Genomic DNA, 26,655 nt, shown 5'->3' on the forward strand with positions numbered 1-26,655 from the left:
CTGCAACTAAATTTGCATTAGCATGGCTGTTGTATTTATACTCTTACAGCTTATAAAAAATATCCACTGTAAGAAGCCACATATAACTTCATTATAGACACTTGCAGTCCAACTCCTAATCAGCAGAGGTTACTGTCTTTTTTTTTCAAGAAATGGTGTGTTTCATTATTAGCATGCTGACTCCTTACTTGAGAAATAATTCAGTATGCTTCCATGTTGGAGTGAATCAAGTTAATATCTGTGTAATACACACTTGATCAGTGGAGTGTGGATCCCTTAAGAGTTTTCCAGCTCTTGAAAGAAGACAACCTAGAAGAGATGCTAGCCCACTGCTGATGACACACAAATATACTAGGAATATTGTCGAAAATCCACATAAACACTGGGAAACCATGTAACCTAGCCAGAATGAAAATTTAGAACAAAAACAGTATTATAAAGCCATCTCTTTGCTACTGTATATTATATAGACACATACTGTATTCTTGATTCCCCTTAATCGGATTCAAGATTTCAGCAGGCAAACCCTATCTTGTCAGCTCAGGGTGCAAGGTACAAAACACCCAAGGTGGTGCACCAGTCCTTGGGCAGAGAAACTTCATGCACAACAACACTTGCTCGCTCTGGGTCAATAATAGAATTATCAATGCCCCTACCATGCATGTCCTTCACATTGTTTGAGGAATAGCCACAAAGACATGTGAAGAACATATAAACTTAACATGGTCAATGAATAAGTGTATGATTTGAACACATGACACTGGACCCCTGATATAGTTACACTTAACTACTGCGCCACCGATATTATATTATCCATCCATCCATTATCCAACCCGTTATAGCCTAACTACAGGGTCACGGGGGTCTGCTGGAGCCAATCCCAGCCAACACCGGGCACCAGGTAGGAAACAAACCCCGGACAGGGTGCTAGCCCACCGCAGATATTATATTATATTATAACTAAGCCAGAAAATCTAATTTTGGGTCACAGTGACCAAAGCCAATCCTGCTGGCACTATGAATGAGTGTAGGCATGCACATGAGTGGACATAAAGTAATTTCCTGCCAAGGAGTAGTGTAATGCTCAGAGATTTTTCCTGCCTTGTGTTCAGTGCTAGTGCGCTAGGCTTTGGCCCCAAAGCAGGAAAGTTCCTAAGCACTGCACCAGTCCATCACAGTAAATTGCTTATGCCTACTTATGTACACCTACACTCACTCACACATAGTGCCATTTGAAATTACCAATTAAACATAACTTGTACATCTTTGGGGCTGTGGAAGGAAAACTGGGGTACCCAAAGGAAGATGTGATACAGACAGATTAACTGGTGACTTTAAATTGGTCCTGTGAATGAGTGGGCTTTGGAATAGACTAGACTTTTGTCTTATGTCCCCTGTGACCCTGAAAACAAGTAAGCCTGTATGAGAGTGTTTTATATAAAGGTCTGACACCCCATCTTGGGTAGGTTCATCTTGTACCCAGTAATTTCAAGATAACTCCAACTTTGGCAGCTGAACAACTGAACTATTGAGGTTAATAATTTTATGAATAGAGCTGAGTTGAAACACCCTATCAAAAACAGCTCTGCTACAATCAGTACCCGCAGGCTGCTTTACGAGGACTTCTCTAAAACTGCCAGATTTGCTTTTGTTTGCATGCAAAGCTCTCTGTTGAGGTCTCAAATCAAAAATTCTAAAAGAAAGTCTTTATTTGTGTTGTTTGCTTTGTTGAACTACATTATATAAAACTGTGCACTGGTGGTGATTTACAGCTCTAAATCAGACTGCAAAGCCATTATTTGAAATCCTTTTCGAATAATGCTGTCAACGTTTGAATAATTGATTGATTTACTTTCTTCCTGGAAAATCACTGCCTGTACTTTCATTTATGTATTGTGCATGCATGTTGTGCCTGTCTGGCTGCAAGTCCTTTCAGATGTTAAATGACACTGTCGTCTCTGCTCTGGAAAGCTGAATTATATTTTTTAATTAAAGTTTATTTGGCTTTTAGAGCGGTTTAAGAATGCAGACAGAACAATAGGATAATGTCTGAAACAACATGATGAGGTACTGATAGAGAGACAGCTTTTTCTATGTTAATGTAAAATATTTAAAGTTAAACAAAGAAAAATTATTTGGATTTTAAATGCAAAGTACCACAGTGCATTCAAAATGCAGATATTACGCTAAAAGCCACTATGTTTCATACAAATTACAGCAATAGACTACCTTAGAGGGTACACAGACACTGATAAAATGTTGTAATTTTTGCTTCTGGAGATGGCTTTTTGTCTTTTACTCACTGGCTTCTCACACATTTTCTCACACCAGCTAACACTTTCCCACTTACCTGAAAGCTTCAATAATGTAAGAAGTCACAGATGTCCCTCCCTCATGGCTATTGGGTTTCCATGTCAGTGTCACACTGTTTCGTGTCACGTCAGTGACTACAGGTTTCTGGGGTGGACCAGGAAGCAAATTGGGTTGGGAGGGCTCAGGGGCAGCCGCCATCCCCTTTTCTGAAAAAGAAAAAGGGGCAACAGTCAAGCACTGTTTGTCTTGAGGGAATCTGTTGAAAGCTGCCAGACGTCAACTGAGGCAGTAAATGAGAACCACTAAGGGTGCACACCAATCTGATAAGTTTTTGTTTTTTCTTTTCTTTCACTGTTCCTGAAATTTGGTTTGAATTCATCTGCCCAGCAGTGTGCATTTTATAAAGCATCTTACATAATATTCTTATTACCCAATGTAAAGTCAAAAGTAACAAGTTATTTATGTTACCTTGTAACCCAGGATGACACCATGAGGAAGCAGTATTATTTAGGCATTATTTTTTCTCTGCCTCAAAGAGCCATAGTGCTAGTAAAACGCTGTCATGAACTCTCACGAAAAAGGAACACTGTTTCCTGCTCCTATTACTAGTCTAGGGAGCTGATGCATTACTCAAGTTTATATAGTGCCTTGAACCACTTACTGGCATCAGTTCCCTAGGATAGTAGCATTTCCAGAGTGTAAACTCACCTCTCACAGTCAGCATCCCACTCCAGCTTGTTTCCCCACTGGTGCTTGAAGCAAGGCATGTATATGTCCCACTGTCCATTTCCTGAAAAACACAAAAAGGCTCATCTTGCACTGCTTAAGATATTTACATAAATGAGACGGACTCAAAGCAAGTCAAAACCTTTATGTCCGTTAATCACCGTTGACAGTCTCACATGATGAAAGATGGTAGGGACATGGAAAAAGCCATCTTGTTTTTCAAAGAGGGCATCACGTTGTTCTTGCTTCAACTGCTATCCCCCTGCCTTGGAAACCACTACTTTGAAAGTTCTCATTTGATTTTAATATACAGGAGGATCTACCATTCTGCCTGCTGCATTTTAATCAGACTACATCCTGTTTGAACCTTTCCTGGTGGTACAGATGACCTCCCAAGATTAGCTTTCAGATATATCCTACTGGTGGAAGCTAGCGCTGTAATACTTTTAATTTACAAGTCTCCAAAAAGCCTCACAGGTAATGTCTGGGATACAAGAGCAGGAAAAGGAATTAATTTGGCTCCCAGGGACTAGTATGTGAGCAAGATGTTGCTCCTGGCTTCACTCCAGCTGGGACCAAAATGCCTTTTGGGTTCATTATGTGCTTTAACATTTAGTTAAAGTAGTCATGGGTTGAATGAAGCAAGGTCCTCATCACATGAACTTTGATGTTATTTGCACCCTGAACTTCCCATAGACTGCTTTGTGAAATATGCCCATCTTCTGTGTATTCAGGTGATTAGGAAGGGCCAACAGAGGCAGGCATTTTCTGTATAGTCTGACCGCTAGAGCTTTAATTTAGCGGGTGTAAAATACTCATTAAAGCTTGGTAGCATGAAGATAGAGAATCAGAAAATGAGGCAACCTATGGAAATGACCTTAATAATCATTCAGCTACTCCTGCTAGGTTTTGCTGAATTGTTCTGTGCAACAAAAGCCTTAGTATGAATGAGATCTGATGCAACATTTGCTTCCTGCGGTACCTCAAATAGCAGGCTTGGGGATGATAGTATGGTTATTACTCTTCTAGGTCTCTCACCAGAGTTGCCAGTATGCTAACCACTTTTAAGATCCTGTGAAGGAAGAGCTGCAGAGAAACTGGATGCTGATAAACAGAACTAAGGCTTTCAGGTTTGGATAGTTATGTAACACTTTATACAATACAGATGGTGAGCAGTAAGACCATTAGCTAAATTTAGAGCTAGAGTTGGAGCTAGGTGGTGGCTACCTCATTCATATCGGTACAATAGTAGAATTAAGTGCTGGTTAGGAGTAAAATGGAGAACTAAGTTAAATGATCCTTGTGATTAAGCTGACAAAACTATGGTTCTCTGGAAGTAAAGGCACAGATTCTAGACTTGCACACTAGCACTGTATTTCTATGCCACATCATATTGTGTCATAAATCACTATTACAAAATATGAAAATGCTGGGAGAAGTGATGGTTCAGGACTGAGACATGGAGGTAGGTGGTGTTGCTGTTTGACATAACGCAGTGTCTAATACTTCAGTAGCATAAGGAGGTGGTGTGGGCTTGAGGCGAGAAAACAGTGGGTGTATTTCTTTGTGAAATTTCATACAATTTGACACTAAGTTGGTGCTTATTTACTGCGTTCTTGCTTTATCAGCTTATATGTGGCTGTTGTTGAACACAGTACCGTCTCTAGTTCTCAACTCATGCCTAATGTCATAAACTGCAATTTGATAAAATGGTTTGTCATTTCTGCTCTCAGGCATGCATATTTTTTGTTAATGCTAATGCTTAGGAAGCACATGGTCACACCATAAACACACTTGGTAACATATCCATCCATCCGTTTTCTAACCCGCTGAATCTGACTGCTAAGTATAAATGATGCTGTGAGCTGCTTTCTTCTGTTTTGTAATAGGCGGTCATGCATTCCTCCCTGTTACTCATGGCATCTCTGTGCAGTGCTAATTATGGGATAAGCCCCACCTTTTGCCAAGGTTTAGTCACCCTCTCTCGTTTCTGACCCCATTTTAGTATTCAGGTGTCCGTCTACTACATACTGTATACTGCATCTCTTCTCTTCCTCTGTCACCAGTTGGCCTAAGGCAGCAAGGTAATCTGGCAGACATCAGTCTTATTACTCATAGCTGGTTGCTCAGGACGGCATGGCAGAGTGCATTAAAAATGCATGCTGGTTGGGGAGCATAGTGTGCGAACGTGGAAATCTCTATGAACTTGAGATGGTATTCGGGTTATTTATTCTTTCTTTTTTTCCCATTTCCACTACCTTAGTTGATCTTTTGGTTGGAACACAAGGTTACTGCTGCTCTGACACCCCAGAGACATCAAAAGATCACTCAACTCTGTTGGAACGCTATGAGTGAAGAATGCATTGTGTCAGGTTCAGTACACAAGAACAACAACCCCCTACTCCAAACACTGTAGTGGAGCTAATGGCCCACTGAGACAGAGAGACAGAGAAGGCATCATCAGGTCACTGGGAAGGAAGATAAAGATATTCTAGCATTTATAGAAGGAGTAGCAGGCCCAGGATAAACAACACACATTCAAACACACATTAACCCTCAATTGTATACATGTATGCAAGATACATTAACTTGTACTTGGGACGATACCAAAGACATACACACACACTCACATAGTAACAGTATCAATATATTTACACACGTACACATTCTCTTTTATGCATATGCTCTATATTCATAAATGTTTTATTTGTGCAGATTATTTTGAACATAGAAAAACTCTCACACATGGATATATATTTGTACATATAATGCATACACAGAGTAACCATATATTCATTCACACACACCTACACGTTGATAAACACCCACTAAAAGTAAAAAGTACAATATGTGATAATAGCACAAATAAATGAAAAATATATTTAACCACACATCCATGAATATACACCTACAGATATACACACACACAAAAGCTGCCTGGTGCATAACAATGTAAGAAACACACATTTACATGCACACAATGATATACAGTATAGAAATACACACCCTTGTAATACAAACTCACACACATCTCAATACCTGAAACACTTACATGCAGACCTATTGACAACAAACATGAGCAAAAACATACACAAAGATGTAGTTAAACATGCAGAAACAATTCATAGAGGCACATGTATGTGCAAAACACACACTCATACACAGGTCAGTCACAGTGTTATGATGATCCTGGCAAAACTGCCCTTTCTACCACTTAGGGACACATGGAGTAAGAGTGCAAATGTTGCATGGTTGTGTGGTGTAGCTTGAAAATATACAGTCATATGAAAAAGTTTGGGAACCCCTCTCAGCCTGGATAATAATTGACTCTACTTTCAACAAAAAAGATAACAGTGGTATGTCTTTCATTTCCTAGGAACATCTGAGTTCTGGGGTGTTTTCCGAACAAAGATTTTTAGTGAAGCAGTATTTAGATGTATGAAATTAAATCAAATGTGAAAAACTGGCTGTGCACAAATGTGGGTCCCCTTGTAATTTTGCTGATTTGAATGCATGTAACTGCTCAATACTGATTACTTCCATCCATCCATTTTCTAACCCGCTGAATCCGAATACAGGGTCACAGGGGTCTGCTGGAGCCAATCCCAGCCAACACAGGAACCAATCCTGGGCAGGGTACCAACCCACTGCAGGACACACACAAACACACCCACACACCAAGGCCAATTTAGTAACGCCAATCCACCTAACCTGCATGTCTTTGGATTGTGGGAGGAAACCGGAGCGCCCAGAGGAAACCCACGCAGACACGGGGAGAACATGCAAACTCCACGTAGGGAGGACCTGGGAAGCTTACCCGGGTCTCCTAACTGCGAGGCAGCAGCGCTACCACTGCACCACCGTGCCGCCCTACTGATTACTTGCAACACCAAATTAGTTGGATTAGCTTGTTAAACCTTAAACTTCATGAGAAAAGGTATTTAAGGTGGTCAATTGCAAATTGTGCTTCCCTTTGACTCTCCTCTGAAGAGTGAGAGTATGGGATCCTCAAAGCAACTCTCAAAAGATCTGAAAACAAAGATTGTTCAGTATCATGGTTTAGGGGAAGGCTAAAAAACGCTACTGTATCTCAGAGGTTTAAACTGTCAGTTTCAATTGAAAGGAATGTAATCAGGAAATGGAAGGCCACAGGCACAGTTGCTGTTAAACCCAATAGGTCTGGCAGGCCAAGAAAAATACAAGAGCGGCATATGCACAGGATTGTGAGAATGGTTACAGACAACCCACAGATCACCTCCAAAGACCTACAAGTACATCTTGCATCTGTATCTGTACATCATTCTACAATTCAGTGCAATTTGTACAAAGAACATCTGTATGGCAGGGTGATGAGAAAGAAGCCCTTTCTGTACTCACGTTACAAACAGAGTCGCTTATTGTATGCAAATGCTCATTTAGACAAGCCAGATTCATTTTGGAACAAAGTGCTTTGGACTGATGAGACAAAAATCGAGTTATTTGGTCAACAAAAAGCACTTTGCATGGTGGAAGAAGAACACCGCATTCCAAGAAAAATACCTGCTACCTGCTGTCACATTTGGTGGAGGTTCCATCATGCTGTGGGGCTGTGCGGATAGTTCAGGGACTGGGGCCCTTGTTAAAGTTGAGAGTCGGATGAATTCAATCCAAATTCAATAAATTCTTCAAGATAATGTTCAAGCATCAGTCACAAAGCTGAAGTTACGCAGGGGTTGGATATTCCAACAAGACAATAACCCAAAACAGAGTTTTGAGAAATCTACAATGGCATTCATGCAGAGGGAGAAGTACAATGTTCTGGAATGGCCGTCACAGTCCCCTGACTTGAATATCATTGAAAATCTATAGGGTGATTCGAAGCAGGCTGTCCAGCCATCAAATTTAACTGAACTGGAGAGATTTTGTATGGAAGAATGGTCAAAAATACCTCCATCCAGAATCAAGACATTCATCAAAGGCTATAGGAGGCGTCTAGAGGCTGTTATATTTGCAAAAGGAGGCTCAACTAAGTATTGATGTAATATCTCTGTTGGGGTGCCCACATTTATGCACTTGTCTAATTTTGTTATGATGCATATTGCATATTTTCTGTTAATCCAATAAACTTAATGTCACTGCTGAAATTCTACTGTTTCCATAAGGCATGTCATATATTAAAAGGAAGCTGCTACTTTGAAAGCTCAGCCAATGATAAACAAAAATCAAAAAAATTAAGAGAGGTTCTCAAACTTTTTCAAGTATTGTGTAAAAATGTTTAATGAGATTTCTGGATTGTGAATCATTTATTGAAGAAATGGGACACCCTCCATTTTGTAAATTTTCTTGTTCAATGCATAGATCCAAATATACATACAGTCTGTCTACCCTGTCCGCATCATATACTTGAAATATAACACATGGTAGGCAAGCTGTGATCTAACTCACTTTGAGGAGAGTGATTTGAAGTGTCCCATTATCCAGTAGACTGAAACGAGGGTCATTCCCCAAAATCCTCCTTCCATCCTTCTCCCACTGAATGCTGGGGAGTGGGTTACCCATCACATGGCACTGTAACTGTGCTGTGCCTCCTAGGGACAGACTCTGATTGAGTGGTCCCTGGCGAATGATTGGTGGAATCCGGTCTGATGGAGCTAAAAGACAAAAGAAAACTTTCACCTTCTGGAATAGTAAAAGTAAAGCACACTGACATAAATCTGCCCTGAAGAAATGTGCAAAAATTATAAAATTAATATTTACCCAATAATCAAATGCATGTAGTTCAAATGTACCTGATTGATATTCACTCCTGAAACATCAGAACTGCAATGTGTGGAAGCATTAACAATCAAATGAATTACAACAAACAGTTCCAGTCTACCCCAAAAAATACACCTGAATTTTAGGATCTACCAAATCACTGAAATACGCTTGCCATTCATGTCAGAGTCACCTGTTAGTCACATTTCGTCATGTGGGATCCATATTGGTAGCAGTAAAATCAGAGCTTCTTAATAATCAGACAGATTCATCAGTGATAAAATAAAAAGATCCTTGTAACTTCCCTCAGCCCTTAATATCCGTGTTGTAAAGTATGAACCTCCAGTAAATCGAAATGTGATTTCCCAAACTATTCAACTCCTCAAATACCCAAGGTCCAACCCAGAGTACTTTCCATTATTTTTTCAATCAGTGTTGGAAACGGTGAATTATGAATCCTTGCCAACAATGACCAAACAGAGCAACATGTGCTGGTCCAGCACTCCTCACTACACCATTTTAAAAATCCAGTATTGTAGCTGTATGAAGATTGATCCACTCCATACAGGCACCTCAATCCAAACAATGATTTTTTAAATAATTTTAAATTTGAATCCCCCAATAATAAGATAGGCTTCCTGATGGAGGTCCATGCAACCCATGCACCCCACCCTACTGTAAAGTGCATGGCATTTATAAACCTGAGCACTTCATGGGCAGGCAGTCCCCAGTTGGTGGTCTATTTTTTCAGCGCTGCAAATGATAAACCAAATGACTCTATGTAATATGTTGCCAGGGCCCATTCTCCCAGTCACTTGCTTGTTTGTCCTTTTTCTTTTTTAGGACCTCGCCAGTAGTCGCCAAAGGCGTCAGCAGTTGCCGCAGCTGTCATTTCAAATAAATGCACATCTCAGCAAACGGCTTAATCCCGTTTCTCCTACCCTGGGCCTTAGCCCATCTTTAAATCGATCCTACAACAGACATATGGCTGTCCGCCGGCACGGACCAATTTAAAGCAGAGCGCCAGGCTATTAGCCGTAAGTAACAAGCCAATTAAAGCAGGCATTAAGCGATTGCGCCAAGATGTATCTGCACTGGCGATGACCCTAACAAGTGTCAAGGAGAGACTGCCTTTAATTAGCCCTGCAACCCGTTCCGTCTCATTCTAAGAAGAGCCTTTTTAATGAGCTATTAATCTTAGGAGCCCTTTATACTGATAACTTTGCAGGGCTTCATCAGTGCTCAGGGTTTCCAAATTAACATATCATCTCAACGCATGTAGACTCAAGTCTCATCCACCGTTTTTCATATATGATTATTAAAACAAATGTACCTTTGAGTACTTTGCTAGTGACCTCCAAAAGATACCCTCTCAAATGGTAACCTTCACTAGATTTTTAATATTCTCTTAGTACAGAATATTAAGGAGATGCCTTATCATAATCATCACTTTAGCAGTGTGCCCCCTAGTGGAAATACCAAGGTCACATTTTTAAATTTCACTGCTGGCTCATTCTTTCAGTCACTTCAATTACTTTGTCACCTGTCTAGGCATTTCCTCTAGTTACTGACTTGATTCAGATTCATAGGACATAAAAGTCCGTAGATAGCAGAAACTAAACCATAATTGTTGCCAGCCCATCGTAGTGTACTCATGTATGCACAGTAGATTATCACAGAATCTAATTACCTGTACCTGGAAGACGGGAGTCCTTGGGGTAAAGTCAGCATAAACATGTGAGAAAAGCAACCAGCTCCATACACCAAGGTTGAGGTGCATGTACTCATAGCAGTAAAGTAGAGCTTACTGTTTTGATCAAATGTGTGAATACAGTGCTCTCTAAGAGCAAGGCTTGACTCCGGCAAATGAAAGGAAATCACAAAAGTCACCCAGTTTGGCATGAGTGTAGGTGTTTTAATCTGTATAAATAAAATTATAATCTGTTTTTGTTTGTTTGCTGGGGCGGCATGATGGTGTAGTAATAGTGTTGCTGTCTCGCAGTATGGGGACCAGGGTTTGCATCTTCTCCCCATGTCCGCATGGGTTTCCTCCCACAGACCAAAGACATACAGGTTAGGTGGACTGGTGACATTCAATTGGCCTTAGTGTGATTAGTGTGTGTGTGTGTGTGTGTTTTTGACTTCCGATGGATTGGCAGCCTGTCCAGGGTTTGTTCCTGCCTTGCACCCTATGCTAACTAGGGTAGGACACCTAGATTAAAGCTTTTTTCTAAAAGTATGTTTTTGTTCATCAACAACAACATTTATTTTCATGCAATCAGTGTAATAAATGTCATCATGGGTTGTTTTTAGCCATAATGAATATTTTCCCATTTTCTTTATATTTGGGCTCTCTTCTGAGAAATGTATGGGTCCAAATGGGATGTGTGATATTGCCAAACTTTTAAGGTACAAGTTCATTTCTTTTTAATCCCCAAAAAACTCCACTATTTTAGTGAATTTTGTGGTTGTGAAACTGCATGCCAAACAAAGCTTAGCATTAATGAACAGATATGATAAAGGAAAGTTAACAGTTTTGCTCACCACAACTTATTATTTTGTGATGTTATATTTTACATATCGTACAACAGAAGATTTGTGCTGCTGGACAGACAATCCCAGCTTTATATGTGTTGGTCAAGTACCCAGATAGAAACTTCATTACACTGTGTACACGTGACAATAACTCTGAAATTAACTCATGAAACTACTTTTTATAACAGCAAAACCTTAAATGTGAATGAAAAGCCAACACTCTTGTACATCTACATACTATATCACTACCCAGTGCGATAGAGATAAGCCAGTATGAAACAAAATGAAACAGTTTTTTAGCAGATGCCAAGTCACTGTTCAGAATATGACAAAAAGAACGACTAAGGGCTGTGTTAGTAACTTTTACTGTTTCTTGATGGGAGATATTTTATTCAAGTACATTTTACGATAAGACAGTTAGGCTTTGTGAGTACATTGTCATGATTTGTGGCAATTTTAAACCAATGTTGAATGTATCAACTTTGAATCTTCCTTATAACATTATCAGATACCACCACTGGTGTTATCTCCTGCAAAACTATGAAGGCTTGTGCCAATTCCTCTTGCCACCCTAACTGTATATGCTTTTTGTAACCCATGGATTCATTTATTTTACCAGCTATACAGGTTATTAATGCAGGATCGAAATCTATTTGTGAAGCCACAATAAAGAAGGAAATACATAGAAGTAGCATCATGGTTCCAATCCAGCAAGGAGTTGCCATAACTGTGCAATCCAACCATACACAAAACAAACAAATTCTTGACTCATGAGTACAGAGAAATTGATAGAGAGGGAGTGTAGATGATAGACGGGACACTGGAACTTCACCCAGCAATAACAAAAGGGTCAATATAAATAAAAATAAAAAAAAACAACTTAAATATTTGTTTCTTTATCTTAACTGATTACTGACTGACTGGGTACTTCTGTTAGTTGGGCAATACGAATGTAAATTAAACTTAAAATCTACACTTGAGAGAAACATTACAAAAATTAGGTTACCAAGACTCTGTGTATTCATGAGAATACACTGTGAATCTGAGGAAATTTCATGTATGGAGACCAACAAAATTATGAGCAGATCAGTCAAATAAGTTGAATAGCGTGTACACTGGAAGTTTTTGTTCATTGTGTGAGTCTGTGGCCAGGAATAAAACGAAAGAATTTAAATTTAACGGTACTGGCTTGAAATCATGATATTCTTCAAGTTGTGAACAAGCTGCCTACAAGCAAAAGCAAATGCAACAAGAGACAGACTTCATACCACAGTGCAGTAGGTCACAATGGGATTTACCTGACTACAGTTTTGTTTCTGAGTATGTCTGTTGGCAATATCCCATTCCACCACACTTATCAAAAACCTTGTGGTATCTTCTGTCACACACGTGTGCTTGAGGGTTAACTGGGCACTGTGCAATAACGCCTTCTCTCCTTCCTCTGCAGATCACCAGAAGGAAAGACGAACTAAGCCCTAACCAGCGTCCTCATTTCTCTACAGACCACGCCCTCCTGCTGACCTCACTTCTGCCTCTTCCCTCCTGGACCCGCCTCTTCCTTCCCACCACCTATAAAAACCCAACCTCTATCCTCTTATTTCAGTCCCGTTTTGAACACAGGCTTTTGAGACTATTCTCTTCATGCTACAATCTACGGGGTGGATCTCCAAACCTTTTATGTCTTTGTTTTCTTGTATTTACACTTCCTAATGTTGTTCAGAGTGTTCCCCACCTTGTCTGCCTGGTACAATTTAAGTCTAAGTTGTGCCACAAGAGTCTGTATGGAGCCAATATGTAAAGTGGGTCAAAGAAGTTTCTGTCTTTCCACTACAGGCAGTGTCTCTGTACAATGGACTTTGCAAAAATTGCGAAATTATAATAAAGTGCTGAAGGGTGCATAATTTATAAGTCACACTAGAGTCCAACAGCATGGTAATGAAGTGCCTACTCAATTTCGGTTGAGTCTTGATGGCTGCTCACCATTTTCAACTTCCAAGAGGGCCTTTGTGAGAATGCTGCCTGCTACACTGATGGCCTGACACATGTAGTAGCCTGAGTCTGCTGTCTGGACATCAGTGATTGTCAGCTCTCCACTAAGGGATACAGAGAAGCGCCCAGACTGTTCTGGAGGCTGGCTGGGAAACCACAGTATCTGTAGGCCAAAGAAAGAAAAGAAGGAATCAGTTAGTTTTTATATTATCAAACACTTTTTAGAGAAAGCCAGTAAACATGCCCCCATTTAAGATGAACTCCCATGCAGGAAAACCACCAATCTGTCAATCCAAAACACAAGGTGACGAGGTGAGTAAGGACCACTGGAAAGGTATTGTTAAAATCAGCAATGGGCTCTTATGTTTTGCCTTAGAAGCAGACATTTTCTGTCTGTGACACGAGGTAGAATGTGGTGTCCCGGCCAAATATATTGTAACGGCGCTGAGTCACATCAGCCAGGAAACAGTTGCCCAGGTATGAGCTGGCATAAATGGCAAGCCTGCAAAGTCGTATGCTTTTCCAACTAGTGCAGCAAAAGGTGAGTAGTCCTTTTAAGGATGGTGAGCCACCTCAAAGAGCCATGTAAAGAGTTGTGAATCTATACACAGTGCTGCTCGGCACAAATGCAACAATGCCATTCACAAATGATATTAGGAGTGCATAATGAGCACCACAGCATCCAACAATAAATATCACCTTCTTCACCAGTACATTGTCACTTCACTAAAAAGCATGGAATCCACAGAGTTTACAAAGACAGAGCACTCCTGGAACTGCAGTTATAAAGGATGCCGCCTGACGCAACTCCCTAAAGGCCTTACCTGGCTGCCTTCCTTCTGCCAAAAAACTGCTGGTGGAGGGTTTCCTTTGGTGCCACAAAGGAAAGTCACTGTGCGGCCCTGAGAGGCAATCTGGTCCCTGGGACGGACTACGATCTGAGGAGGTACTGAAAATAGGAAAAAGATTCATGATCATCAACCAAAAACGTAACCAACCACTACCACCACCATCACCACCACCACAACCACCAGAACCATCAGCACTGCCGATGTCACCCATCTTTTATCCATGCTTGTTAAGGTTGTGAGGACTGATTTGTTTGAAGGTGAGGGAACATGCCTCATTTAGTTAGGTCCACGGTGCTCTGTGCACTGTTGAGCAGCAGTATTATTTACATTTTTCTGCAAATAAGTGTTTGGGCACATTTGAGTACTTGTGTGTTTATTCTTACTTATAGTATGTGTCTGTATGTCTTAGTGTGTACACACCTGTATATATAGCATATGCTTCACTGCATCTCAGTGTCTGTGCAGATTTGTGCGAATGTGTGAAAGGGTGTCAAAGTTCATTCCATGCCTCTCTGTGTGCTCTTGCACGTTTGTGAATGTGTGTGCCTGTTCTCCTTTCTGTTTAATGAATATGTGTGTACCATGTGTTTATATGTAAGTTTTTTGTCTCTGTGCTTACTGCATTTGTTCATGCATAGATTATGTAAAAGGCATACGTACTAATATTTTTCATATTATGACAGGCGACACTCTAGCACTGTGGTTAGCACTGTTGTCTTACACAAAAAAAAACATTCTGGGTTTGTCTCCATCACTTGGGTCATTTTCTGTGTAAAGCCTGCACTTTCACCCAATGTCCACTTGTGTTTTCATCCCTGGTTAGGTTAAAGGGTGACTCAAAATTGGCCCTCAGTGAGTAGTGTGGGTGTGGATGTGTGTGTATGCTGCAGTGTCCGAGGGCTCCATTTTTTGTGTGTTATCCTTGAATTGAATTAAGCAAGTTTGAAAATGTATATATTTACGTATATATGTTCTAAGACCGAGACTCAATAAAATATGACATATATGAGCACAATGTGTACAGAAAAACAGATGTGCAACAACATAGGATATGCAGAAACATACACATATATTCAGTAACTTCAGAGACAAATACTCACAACATATCTAACTAGGGACGTGAACACACAAAGAAGCACACACTCCAGTTTTCTTATGTCAAGACTCACTAAAATACTGTAAGAAGACATATAATATGACCACAATGTGTACAGATAAATAGGTGAGACAGCACACTTAGTATTCACCCTAATCTATACACTTACCAATACATCTACAAAGAGATACAGTGGATTCAGAACTATTTAGAACCCTTCATTTTAGTCACGTTTTGTTAGGTCGCACCCAAGGCATTAGAAAACAGGAGTGTGTGCTTCGTTGTGTGTTCATGTCCCTAGCTAAATATGTTCTGGGTATTTGACTCTGCAGTTAATGAATGGATGTGTAAATATTTATGTATGTTTATATGTATGTTTCTGCGTACACTTGTATATCTGTATACATGTTCATGCCAAATTTCAATGTGTGTACTTTGGGCTGTGCTTTTAAACGTTTGTGTCTATATACACATATGTGTGTGTGCTGTTCTCTTAGTGTGTATGTGCATGTGGTGTCCTTTGGCATATGTTTTTATGTATGCATGTGCTTCCCTTTGGTCACAGACCTTCTCTCTGTGCATATTTGTGTGTGTTTATCTGTCACTGCTTCTATAACTGCCTCACCTTACCCATGTAAGCAAGTTAGCTTCTGTCTGTTTTAGATTGCATCCATAGTATGAAGGACAAGCTCCCAGTGTACTCACTGCTCCAGGCAACTCTTGTGTCTCACATCTTCACTACACACACTGTACAGGAGAGTTTTTCTTCATGCTTCACCCCCAACCCCTACAGCCCCCAAGTGAGCTGATTGTTATTGATCAGCTTTTGAGCAATTGTTCATTTCACGGGGATATGAATGCATAATTTCCCTCACCTTTAACCTTTAACTGCAAATTGATTTCCAACCCATCCACCCCCCCACACACACCTCCTCCTGGACTTGCCTCATTTCTCTTTTCTCTCATCATTAAAAATACATTTTGAAGTCCCCCCACTCTGCCCTCTGCACACAGTTATACATATGTATTACACACTAAGGTGTAGAAGCTTTGAAAGTAAGTGCAAAAATAATAAAAAAAAAAATCCATAATAACCTCGCTTTGTGATAAAAAGGAAATGACACTGCTGAGAGCCCAGTGGGCAGAAGACTACTGCTGTGACCAAGACTTACAGAAATGAGGAGCCTGGAGCACAAGGGTCAGAGATCAGATTCCAAGTGACGCATCCAAATAAGCATCATAAGTGGGCAACAGTGTGTCCAACTCTTAGCTTTCCTAACCAGTGAAACCACTGTCTGTTCAAACGTGAAAGTCACCTGGGACCTACCCAAAAGAGTCAGCTTCAAGAAAGCATCTACACCCGTCCAATATTCATGAGTCAAACTGCCAAGCTCTACTGTCCATCTTGTCACTGATGTTGTAATCACCACTGTTTGTTTGTTGGCTGTAATGTTATGATACAAACACACAAAGCCCCAGAGCGATTAAACTTAATCTTCTTTAGCAGAGAGCCCCCCCTGCCTCCGCCCCACTACTTTGGTCTCCAGGCAGATGAGGACAGCAATGTGCGGATGGACTGAGGATAGATGACATTCAGCTGAAGGGCACAGTAGCCATGACTGAATTCTGCATCTCATCTCATCGGCTGCCTCACTGCTGCTGCCTATATCATTACCCACAATCCCTCTTCTAAGACCATTTAACCCAGTATGCTATCATTGGAGATCACAGTGGGGCTCTGACAGGCAGCAGACCTATGGAGAATTTATACTATACAAATGTCTGCTTCAGGCCATAAAATATGGAGTGCCACACGTATTTCAGAGATGAGGATCTATGAAAATTGTGAGATAATATGAGCACTCAGAAAATTCCTGAGGGCCATCACCAAAAGAGCTAGAAGTTAAACTCAACCTGAAAGTACATGGCAATGCAGGGCAAGGTCACATTTTTTTCATATACTAGTTGTCTTATAATTCCAAAACAGATAAAGAAAAAGCAACAAGAGGTACTGAGTTTAAAAACCATATCCGGAATTAACATCTGTCTCAATACACACCTAAGAACTTTGACGCCTGTCTTCACAAGGAATCTACAATTTTAAAAACTGCTTCAGTGGAAACCCAAAAAAGGCATACTGTATAATGTGAAAAACACAACATTAAAAGAAGTCATTAATTGAGACAACAAATCTGTGACATTTGAATCTGCCATTGGGTTAACATGTGCCTCGACACAAAAATTAGAGCTCTGAAATCTGTTGATGTGGAGATCTGAGAGCTTCACAAATGTGAAATTAACACCTGAAGCATCTGCCTAAATGCAGACTGGCACAACGATATGAAGGTACTAGGTGCCTCATTCATAAATATGAATGCTGATGTTAATGTAAATCAGATAATACACTAAGTCATTCGATTTTCAAATATGACGTGTCCTGGACTAATCTGAAGACAGGAGGCGTGAGCTTACATGCTTCTGTTCACACAGCATAAAAACACTCCTAAGGCATGAAATACGTATAGAGGACATTGTCCTGTTAGCACATTCATAAAAATGTCAACATGAGGGGAACACAAACCTAAATAAATTTAAATACTGTATATACATCTGATTTTTATTTAGATACAGTGACAGATTACCAGGCTGGAAAGAGGCTGTTAAAGGCAGAAAATGCATAAACCCAGGGAAGATTGTATTCTGAATGAGAAGCAAAAACTCATAAATGGGGAACCTTCCAATGGCTATTTTGGGTAAAGAGCCGCCAGGTTGTATTATAAGATACTTAGCACTATGAAAGTTATTATTCTGAGGGCACCAAAGTGAAACTGAAACAGAAGTCATGGAAAGATGCCAGGGGTACTCCACTAGAGTGTTAGACAGAAGCAGAGGCTTTGCACATAGGACAGTGCTTTCTTTAGTTTGCTTCGCTGTACAACTGTCAAAAATCTTACTGATCTGAATCCTTCTTTTATTGTGTTCCCGGCCTCCTTAAAGCTCCCATGTTTAATAAAAATAATTCCAATGATGACAAATGATCTCACTCCCAAAGCTGAATTAACAGTGAAAGCAAAAAGAGCACAGCGTTGTTCTGGGCTGAGCACATATGCATATGTTCCTATTGATGAAAGCCAAAATGAACAATGAAAGACAAATATGGATGTACAATCACTTTGTAAATAAGGTATAGTGGCATCTTCAACAATGATTTTTATGAAAGCTGATGCTCTAAATATAGATTCCAAAAATTCTACACACATAGCAGATTATAGAATATCACAAATGCAGTATGCCTAAATATAAAAGTGAGGCCTGAAACATCTGCCTGCATTCCCCAGACCCCAGTATTTCATACATCTGCTTGACTAAAGACCCTAAAACCTCACACATCTCTTTCAAAATAGATCATAGGACTTCAAACATTAGGGTGATTACAGTGGTGGGACCAGAAAAATATATGCCAGAAAGTAGTCATTAAATCTTTAGAATTCTTTTCATTTATGTCTTTGAGATCTGAAACACCTATCTGCTTCTTAACTGGACAAATCAACCTTATATCAGAAGTGAGATCTGAAAGCCCAGAATGAATATAGGACCCTGAACTTCCAACATCTACTAGAAGCCACAGCTGATATGTCAACCTTTGTTTGTCTCAATGTAGACCACAGTTGTTTCATATTTCCCTGAATGGAGAAATAAGATCTGTAAGGACAATCATCAATGTGAAGGTAGGGCTTTGCTCTTTGATAGTGTGCATCCTGAAGTCGTTCTCTGCTATCTGAAAACAATCCTGTGCTCATAGACATACAATAGGTGTGAATTATGACTGACAAACTGTCGCCACTATATTTTAAAGGTGTAGTTCTGCTCCACGCATATGGCTGTTCTATCACATTTTGTTAAAAAGTGGTTGAGATGTCATGGCATTGGGTACTACTTTTGTTAAGAAATTTTGTTAGGAAATGGTCGCGATGTCAAAATGTGGATGCTGCCCATGACACTTATTTAAAGTAAAATTCTATACCTACTATTGACCACTAGTCACTACTTGTTAGCTTATGATCACATAAATTTCGTCAATGAAATGTTATGGTTAAAAAAAAAAAATGCAATGTTTCTCCAACCAATGACTTTCCCTAAGATGTTGTGATTATAGTAATAAAATATATTTTATTAGATGGAGTCAAATGGAAGAATAACTTTAAAGAAATCACAATCTCCTTTTGAAATTCTGCTGTAGTTGGGGCAAATATTTACACAAAAAAATGCAAAATCATTTTACCAAAAAACAAAGTCTACTGGAGAGATTTTGCTCAAATCAGTACACTCCTAGTACTTTCAGCACTAATAACTGTGCTGAGTTTAATTCAGATTCATTTGCTCCAGCAGCACTTACTCTACATAGGTAACCACAAGTATGTACAGTATATATGAGGCTTACTTTATACAGTGCCTATAAAAAGGATTGGAAGTGTTCTCATTTTATTGTTATTCAACATTAAATGAAAGAGAATTTAATTTATTTTATTGACAATCCTCCACAGAAAAAGACCCTTTAATGTCAAATTGAAAACATGTCTCTGCAAAATTGTCTAAATGAAATACCTAATTAAACACACTATTGTATAATAATAAAATATGACAACTTTCAAGGAGTGAATAGTTTTTATAGGCACTGTATAAATATAGAAATTGAACCCCTTCGTAACACTTCCTCTCTCTCCCTCTTTATATTCATAAAGTGGATTCAGACAGTATTCAGACCCCTTTACTTTGGTCACATTTTGATAAATTGCAGCTTTATCTTGAATCATTTAATTTAATTTTTATTTCATCAGGCAACACTGGATAGCCTGCAATGACAAAGCTAACTTGTCCACAATGGGCTGAATCTGAAGATTATAAAATTTGTCCTGCTTCTAATGTTTGGACTCACCCCGAGTTTTGAGAGCACATCATTTCAACTGTGAATAAACTACACTGGCTGCCAAATAAGTAATGCATTGAATCCTTAATGCTCCTACTGACTTATAAAGCCTTCCATAATTAAGCAGCAGTCCGTCTTTTTGACCTTCTACAGCTGTATATTCATGCCTGCTGACTTCAGTCTTCTGAAGCTGGCTCTGGGCTTGTGTTCCTAAGACTAAGTAGAGCACTTTGAGCAAAGAAGACTTCCATGTCTGTGATCCAACATTATGAAATACTCACTGCCAGGTGTTTAAAGCAGACTTGAAACTTATGTGTTTACTTTATTCCAGGTATAAATTATTTTTCATTTGTTTTAATTCACTTTAATTTACTTTGTTCTTTCTGTACCACATTATTAGATTTTGAAAGGTGCATTATAAACAACATGTTATTAGTAGCATTATTGATATAAGCTTGCTAGACACTGTGCCTTCTATGGCCCTTCTTGGAATTCTTACATTCAGCATCTTGAATGAACACCAAAACCCAAATATCTCCGCAAAATACAGCCTTCACTCTGGCACGGTCTGTCAGTCTTTAGCAAGCCGCTTTTAGCACCAAAAACTTGAGCGTTTGAAGCCCTTTGTTTTTTGTCAATTAGATGTTTGCTATCCAGAATGCTGAAAATAGAAACTCCTCTGTGGGAAGGGTGACCCTAACAAGCGGCTGAAGCCAATAGAAGAAAAGGAAGCAAAAAGCAAGCCTTAAAGGCAAATGAGCGGGCTGCATGTGGTTGATTCTGGAAAAAAGCCTGTTCACGGAGTTTCTCTTTGACAGCCCACGGAACGTTACAAACTGTATTATAGAAATTATGGGCACACCACATTATGTGAATTAGGAGCTGACTAGAATAACTCCAAGAGTATAATATTGCCAGCATTAGTTGGTACATTTTTGCGGTGGTCTAGTGTTTTATTAATGGACAGAATTTGAGTTGAATCCTATTTAGCAGTGTAATCCAAGTGGGCAAAGGACTATAATTTGTGAAATCCATTATGTCTGATATTACAGGTAGTGTAAACTCAATGGAAAGCATGTTGACATGTCTCCTGCTTATCTAAGATAGTATGCTATATGTGATATGTTTTAGTAAAGCTCTTAATCAATTCTGTGAGCATGGAAAAACACTTCCAACTTGAAGAAGGTTAATATTAGTTCTTTTAGGTCAATTAGGGTGGGGGGTGTTTCATGAGGTGAGATTAAATGTTGGACAACAGCTCCTGAAAAGAATGTAGTTTCCAGTAAATATCAATAACGCTTACAGCCACACCACCGTGATCACTGTGAGGACATACAGAGACACACTTGCTCTTCACCCACAAGCAGTACAATGTTCCCCCAAACCCACCTCCCTCCCCCAGCATGCAACACAGCAAGCATGAGATGAGATGGGTACTTACAAAATGGCCCAACTGGAATGAAGAGAAAATGAGAAGAGAAAACAAAAGAAAAAAATGAGATGGACACAGTAAGAGAAAAACAAAATCAAAATTATAAAAAAATCAGCAATGCTAAATTAGTGACTGGAAGATGAATATGAGGGCAACTCAAAAGAAATAAACATTCGAGACTGTAAACGAATTATCTGTAAATCCTAGGAAAATCAGGATCATGGGAAGAGAAAATGCAACTCAAGTCTGGTGACTTTTCCAGAAAGAGTGGAAGATGATAAGTCACGCTTTAAGAGTTTGAGGTAAGATAGAACACCACGACTGCACAAAGCATTCTAGCTATTGCTGATCATAGAAAGTGGCTTGTGTTACTTTGAAAGTGGTGCTAAAGATATCTGAGATGGATTTTCATCACAGGAAGAAGCACTGCAGAAAGGTCAGGGCAAAAAGTGCCAAGTATGAGACAAATTCCAGCAGCAGCAGCAGCAGCAGCAGCATAGTTCAGATAACTGTTGGTTTCAATTGACTTGCTCTGTGCGACAAAAATCTTTTGTGCAATCAATAAAATGCTAATCTTGCATGCTTATTCTAGGTAAAAGGTGTAGGTGTTGATCTTGGATTGGGGTCAAAAGGTACAAGTAAAACTTCAATGAATGCCCCCATAACAACACCCCATTTGTAACAAGGATATAATAGGAGAATCTTACCGTGAACTTGGAGAGAGCCTGAGGCTTCAGCTTTGCCCACTTTGTTCTCTGCCATGCAGGTGTAGGTGCCCTCATCCTCAGGACTCACACGGTTTATCCGAAGAGTATTGTCATTTTTTATTTCATACCTGTTCAGCAAATTAGAGACAAGTAAAGAGAACAAGAAGGAGAAAACTGTTGTCAATCAAACAAAGCATAACTTTAAGCTGAGGTTCCCAAATGTAGCTACCTGCTCTACAATTGATGCACCCATAATGGATTATTTGATCTGTTTTTCTATGATCTGTTTCTGCTCTAATGCTCAGAACATTTGGGGCAAGACGGAGGAAAAAAAACCTCAAAAAAACCACCAGAGCTAAAGCAGCATAAATGTACAGAGGGAATGGTATTATATGTAAGAAAACAAGGAATCTTCATGTCACTTTGATACCAACATGAAGAACAGACTAGAATAATGATAAACCTACAGAACACATGCATGAATAGCTACTGTAGGTATACTGGGGAGATCCTGTAGAATAAAGAAAACTGAAGAATGGGTAGCTCAGCACTTTTCTTTTTTGACTATAAAGAAGACAAATGAAATGATTAGATTAGAAGCATATGTGTGCTCTATTGGAACCCTGAGGTAGAAAATGATACGGAGTATAGAAATGTGTACCACTGACACCCCAAAGGAAAAGGAGGAAAAAGAGAAGTGAAAGGAGGTGGATACTTGATTTCTCCTTGAAGATGTTGAGACTAAGAGCAATATGAACTTTACATAAGAGGAGAGGCAAAGAATGAAGATGAAAATGAGGAATGAGAACAATACTCCTCTGAAACTCTGAGGTAGATGATGAGTAAAGGAAAAAAGCAGGTCTTTACTCTCATACCTGCAAATCTGAAATCATATACGGTTCTGAGGAAGGGCATAAAGAAGAATGTGAGACAGAAGAGAAATCTAAATAACACAGAGATGTTCGTAAGAGTGGAGAAGAGAAATCATTGAAGAACAGTCTTTGACTTTCATCCTGAGGTTGAGGACTGAGATGAGGAAGAGACCAACTGAGTTTTCAAATAAGACCCCGAGGATGATATGAGAACTAAAATAAATAAAATGAATGAATAATAACAGGAAGAATGAGAAAATGGGATGAATGGCAGTTTGCCCTATACAGAGAAGCTGATTATGAGGATGGAAATGAGGTTTCAATTAGACTCTGACCGAGAGGATTGGGGATAAGACGGTGGCTACTCTGTGCTGCACTGATACCCTAAGGGATAGGATTAGGTAGAAATCAGGATAAAGGGAAATCTTTGATTTTCTCATATAGGAGAAGAAGAAGGGTCAATGAGCAAGTGGCACTACTGAGAAAATGAGGGTGAGAATGAGGATGAAGGTGACACAGAAGACAATTGCATGCTCCAATGAAACCCTGATGAAGAGGGTTTGAAGAAAATAAAAGAACAGCTCTGTGCTCCAGTGGGGCCCTGCCAGACAGACTGATAGAGAAAGAGACAGAGAGAAAATGATAAATAAAGAGAAAGATATGATGAAGAAGAAAACAAGAGGAAAGGCATTCCTTGGTTTTAAAGGGCTCCTTGAGGAGAGTTTCTGAAAGTCTGGACTTTGAGATGCACACAAGCATTAAGCTTTGTGGGTTTTACTACAACTGGAACTAACACTCCTCTCTACCACTGGCACTTTTTACAGTTGAGATTATAGTTTTGTGTGCTAATGCACCATCTTGTTACTATGTGCTCTTGAATGCCTTCACCTTGCATAAAAGGTTGTAACTCTTACTTACCTGCCCCGGGGCAACTCTCCTTCCTCTTTACGCCAACGAGGTGTAGGAGTTGGGTCTCCATGCACATCACAAATGAAATCCACTGTCTCATCTGCTAGTACAACCTGGTTTATTGGGCGTTTGGTGAACACTGGTCTCTCTGTGTGGGTGGAATCATAACATGAAAAATTCATAAAAAAAAAGAAAAGAAAAAGACTACAAAAAAGAAAAGCGAGACAAAAGTGCTACTGCTGTACATAAAGTATATTCACAATCTTTATTCATTTGTGCAAGTCTGTTCTAGCCATCAACTCTTACTACACAGCACCTTTCACCTTCTATGACATTACTCTGTAATATGGCAGCCAAGTTTATAAACATCTGTTAGGCAGTCCTGAGTGTTTTACCCTCTCTGAGCATCATAATTTGACTGCAATGTTGATTTACTTTCCTACTGTGTCATGATGGTTACATCCAGCAAAATAGTTAAATAGATGCCCTTCTATGTGTTTTAGGAGGAAATGGATGCCTTTTGCATTTAGATGGAGCATTTAGTGTAGCTAGCCTTAAGTGGTCCACCCACTAAGGCAAGCAAAACAATGGAAGAGGATCTCCAAATTGAGCTGCCTAAAAATGTCCATAGGTAAATGTACACCAGCACTCACCAAGCACCACCAGCTCAGCGGGGTCACTGTCTCTTTCCCCAACCATGTTGGTACCCACACACACATACATCCCAGCATCAGTCTTCCGAGTGTTCGAGATCATCAGCTTCCCACCACGGATCTGAAAGAGAAACAAGAAATCACAGGCTTGCTTACCCACAGATTTATAATGCTAATAATCTGATTTCTGTTTAATAAGATGAGTTGACGTGGAATAAGTAGAAGTCCATTGTTTAATGCACAATGGCCATAGAAAATGGTACACATATAACAGACATAGGGATCTGATATTAATACCAACAAGTCACTGAACCTGAACTGGGGGAAAACTCGTTCAAAATAAAAACTGAACTGGACAAGCACCAGCATGTAACATGTAAGAGCCTACACAAACCAGTCATCAACTGCAAGTGAATACCTAAAACTGTAAATTAGAGGAAATTTGTAATTGATGTCAACTGGACAAGCTCATATGTATCAGATGCTTAAAAACTACTTCTAACTGAATGCAAAGGTCTAATTAATATTTAAAAAACTACAATAACCATTGACTATTTATCTGAATGCATCATCTGGGCATCTTAATTTGACTACAATATTATTCTGCTTTTCCAAAACAACACAATTCAGTACCAAACATCTCTGCTCTTTGCTCTATAAATCAACTGGATAACCTCATCTTTCAATCTCACAAATGGCCCTGTGATCTTACTCCACTGGCTTTTCCTCTCTCTTGGCAAAATATTTTCAAAGATGTCAGATTTTGTTGCAGAAACCCTAACTACCAGCTCACCCAACTCAAAATAATTCATAGGCTACATCCACTACTATTAGAAATGTTGATATTATTCCTCATTTTCATCTTTTGTCGCCTGTATTTTCAATCCCTGAAAACGGAGACTTTTGAAAATGCTCTCCAGAGCCATATACTTCTGAAAATGCCAGCTTGCTGTTGTAATGTGGATAGGTGAAATGCAGAATCTAATCACGCTCTCATTTGTTTGTGCTTATTGTGTAACTCTTCCCTGATCCTGCCTATTATAATGCCTCATTTTCTGATTGGTCACTTTTCAGAGAAAAAAAAAAATCCATCATAACAGACTTAGAGGAGCTACTGCCCATTTTGATCAGTTTGAATGTGGTATACATCCGCAAAAGGAAAATAATCCACCAGTCATTACAGTCATACAATAAGTTCTGTGGCCGGCAGCATTACCATCCCTTCAAGGAGTTTTTCATCAATGTGCACATGCCCAGCATAGGTGAAAGTGTACGTCATATGCATTTTCATTTGTTTTAGTGTGAGCAGAAATATTATCATAAATGATATGAAAACACTAGTGTGGACAGAAATCATTTTCATTTCAACATGCTGTTTCAAATGAAAACACAGTACTGTAGTGTAGATGTAGCCATAGACTTTACCTTGCTCCTCATAAATGCTTTCTTTTGGGTCTCTCTGCTGATTTAGTTTGTTATCTATGTCCAGTTAGTTTATGTGGTGCCTTCCCTCATATGTTCTGGCACAGCCCTCCTGTTTTGTATTTACGGCTACTGATTAGCTCGTTTCTCTGTTTGTTTCTGTCTAAAAACATCAGTCTTGACCTCCAAGACCTGTTTGTTTCTGTCTTGGCACTCTAGTGGGTAAATTACTTCTTACTTCTTAATGTAAACCTGATGAATTTCTTTGTTTTGACTGTCAATCATCATTTTCTTCATTAAAATTAACAGGGTGTCTTTTGAATCTTTTGAGAATTGGTCCACCCTGTTCTTGACAATGAAAATTCTGTTATTTAGGGACCATTGATATCACAATTATAGCACATCCGGGTTCATTAAGCAGTGTGCTGGATGCTTTTCTTGTCTAATTATTTGTTCCCCTTCATCTATGGATGGTTTTGGATCTGCT

The 26,655-nt window shown here is 39.4% G+C and overlaps 1 protein-coding gene across 5 annotated transcripts in view; it reads right to left on the reverse strand.

The window, feature by feature from the left end:
* Positions 1 to 26,655, reverse strand: part of robo3 (roundabout, axon guidance receptor, homolog 3 (Drosophila)) — a 388,056-nt gene that overhangs the window by 43,764 nt on the left and 317,637 nt on the right. For 3 of the 5 annotated variants that reach the window (XM_039764139.1, XM_039764138.1, XM_039764142.1), the window contains exons 4-12: positions 24,747 to 24,867; positions 24,103 to 24,241; positions 22,313 to 22,440; positions 21,615 to 21,626; positions 14,124 to 14,248; positions 13,291 to 13,462; positions 8,464 to 8,669; positions 3,022 to 3,103; positions 2,351 to 2,519 (exon numbers count right to left, since the gene is read on the reverse strand). In XM_039764139.1, coding sequence (XP_039620073.1) covers positions 2,351 to 2,519; positions 3,022 to 3,103; positions 8,464 to 8,669; positions 13,291 to 13,462; positions 14,124 to 14,248; positions 21,615 to 21,626; positions 22,313 to 22,440; positions 24,103 to 24,241; positions 24,747 to 24,867 — 1,154 coding nt within the window. The remainder of the gene's footprint in view (positions 1 to 2,350; positions 2,520 to 3,021; positions 3,104 to 8,463; positions 8,670 to 13,290; positions 13,463 to 14,123; positions 14,249 to 21,614; positions 21,627 to 22,312; positions 22,441 to 24,102; positions 24,242 to 24,746; positions 24,868 to 26,655) is intronic. The other 2 variants (XM_039764141.1, XM_039764140.1) reach the window with 1 other exon arrangement.

Source organism: Polypterus senegalus, chromosome 9 (genome assembly GCF_016835505.1).
Source record: "Polypterus senegalus isolate Bchr_013 chromosome 9, ASM1683550v1, whole genome shotgun sequence".
Taxonomy (NCBI): domain Eukaryota; kingdom Metazoa; phylum Chordata; class Cladistia; order Polypteriformes; family Polypteridae; genus Polypterus; species Polypterus senegalus.